The 2,209-nt window shown below is 34.5% G+C and overlaps 1 protein-coding gene across 1 annotated transcript; it reads right to left on the bottom strand.

Annotated features, from left to right (window-relative positions):
* Positions 1–111: 111 nt before the first annotated feature.
* On the bottom strand, positions 112–1,606 carry LOC107092738 (protein DGCR6-like). Its single transcript, XM_015387370.1, has 2 exons — positions 1,230–1,606; positions 112–322 (listed from the first exon to the last, which is right to left on the bottom strand). The coding sequence occupies exons 1-2, from the start codon at positions 1,331–1,333 to the stop codon at positions 112–114; spliced, it is 315 nt and encodes a 104-aa protein (XP_015242856.1). The 5' UTR covers positions 1,334–1,606.
* Between the last annotated feature and the right edge of the window lie 603 nt (positions 1,607–2,209).

Raw genomic sequence — 2,209 nt, 5'->3', positions numbered from 1 at the left:
AGTGTTGTTCAGCATGGGGGTGAGTAGAAAATGAAGGCTAATCATGTTTTGGGTGTACTATTTCTTTAAGAAGAGCGCAGATCTTTATAAACACACAGGCATGAAGACGATTCATATGCAGATTCGAGGATATTCTGTTTTTAGGTAGGACTGCCACAGACCTTGATGTTCGCAGTGAAGCTTCTGCCTTTGGTTGTATAGATTTTTTTCGGTGAGATGCTGAATATCGAGAAGGCCCTGCACAATTTCATAGACTGTCCCATCAATGAGGGCCAACGCCAGGTCGCTCAGCGTGTTGTAGGACAGGCGCTGCTGGAAGGAGCTGATTGTGGAAACAAAAAGAGCAAATAAGAAAAACAAACAACCTGATAACAGATATTCAAATTTAAACATGAAGAGCTTTAAAGAAACGTAGCTGTCATATTTTCTACTATTGATAAATGTGATTCGGTAATAGTACAAAAGTTATTAACAGATTTGCAGCTTTCACAAAAAAAGAGTGTTTAAAACTAGTGTTGCGCCGATGCCATTTTTTGGCCCCTATATCTGGCTGTGCAGTATTGTCCGAAACCATCTGTTTGAAATTGATGTGTGTGTATATATGAAGAACTGCATACTACTTGGATGTAAAATAATTGCCATCATGGCTTTGTCAAGCTGCTGCCTACCTTTGTGAAGGTGGATCAGGCCCTGCCCGATACTGCTATCAGTGCAACACTATTTAATACAAGTTTTCAATTCCAACTGGCTTTCTCAATCTAAATTCTTTAATAGGAATTCATGTTTAAAGATGCTGATCAGGAAAATTGTGCCGTGGGAGAGTAAATTTAAAATTAGTTGGATGTGCCCAACAAATTAAAACATTGCTGCAGACTATATATCTACTATCTCAGCTTGTATTTACTACTTTGCACAGCTTTCTCCCTTGTTATAAGACACTTCTATTGCATTATCTTCTGCATGTAGACAGTTATGTTTATATTTCACTGGTATTTTTAATGTTGTTGCTGCAGCTTTAAGGAATGCAAACAGTTTGAATTTAAGTTAAAGGTAACACATGTATAAACAAAATAAAAAAAAAGTATATGGAAATTACTGATGTGCTTACTTATAAATGACCATTTCCAATGTGATTGAATGAACAATATGTGAAAGTAACAAAGAACACTATATCAGCTGTTGAAATGACTCAGAAGTGAGGAAGAGATGTTCTGAAGGGGTGACCATACCTCGGCAAGTCTTTGACTAAAGTTTGCAGTTCAGATAGGAGGTAATAATGTCTTTCCTGCAGTTTTGTTGGATCACTGTCGGTGACTCCGGGATAATCGTCCATGTCTCCCACTGAAAGTGTCACCCCCGGTGTCAGATGTTGGTCAAAACATTCAGTTAGCAAACGTTACATATTCAGTTAGCCTCATTTAACTGAGTTAGTCTTAATTTTTTTTTTTTAAAGAAACGTCGCTGAGGGAATTTAAGCAACGTTTAAAACGAATTATTAATTTCTTACGTGACCAAAATTGAACACTTGCTATAAAACCCATAAAACTAAACACCACAACAGACTGATAGCTTTACCCGGGGATTCGTTTGTGTTCTGCTCAAGCTAAAAGGACCCCAAAGTAGCGGACTATAAACCTGCCTGTCTGTAATGTTGAGATATTCTTCTTCTGTGTTTTTAAAGCCAGTTGACAAAAAACCTAAAGGTGCATTACCGTCATCTATTGACTGGAGTACGGATCAGGATTTAAGTTATAAACTTTATTACTTTAAAAATTCTAGTTATAATAAGAAAACTTAAATATATGTATTTAAACACAAACTATATCTCTATAAAATCTGTAAAGTAATACATTTTTTTCCTATAACTATAAATAAAGATATGCACAAATGTTTCCTGTCGTTATTTTATTTGGCTGTACTATTTAACCCCATATGAAAAAAACTCAACTTTAAATTGATATTTTCTTGTTTCTTTATTATATTATATTTATTAATATATTGTATTATATATCTATCCTTTTTACTTTAGATACTTTTATATTTAACTTTGCATTCCCACGTTTTCCTATTTCTCTCACCATTTCGTAACCTAAAGCTTAACTATCTGCCCACTCTTAACTTCAGATTTACAAACTTTTACATTTAATTCCACATCAATGCTTTTTACAAATTTTTTTCTGATCTATAAACCTAATGTGCAATAAAACCT

The sequence above is a fragment of the Cyprinodon variegatus genome, unplaced genomic scaffold (assembly GCF_000732505.1).
Source record: "Cyprinodon variegatus isolate N-32 unplaced genomic scaffold, C_variegatus-1.0 Scaffold393, whole genome shotgun sequence".
Lineage (NCBI taxonomy): Eukaryota > Metazoa > Chordata > Actinopteri > Cyprinodontiformes > Cyprinodontidae > Cyprinodon > Cyprinodon variegatus.
The sequence above is the reverse complement of the archived record's forward strand: the minus strand, read 5'-3'. Positions and strand labels throughout refer to the sequence as shown.

Excerpts from the sequence above, each read along its gene's own strand:
- LOC107092738 (XM_015387370.1), bottom strand. The coding sequence starts at position 1,333 with ATGGACGATTATCCCGGAGTCACCGACAGTGATCCAACAAAACTGCAG. Across the intron at positions 323-1,229 it reads TTAGTCAAAGACTTGCCGAG|CTCCTTCCAGCAGCGCCTGT; the intron begins GTATGGTCACCC and ends TTCCACAATCAG.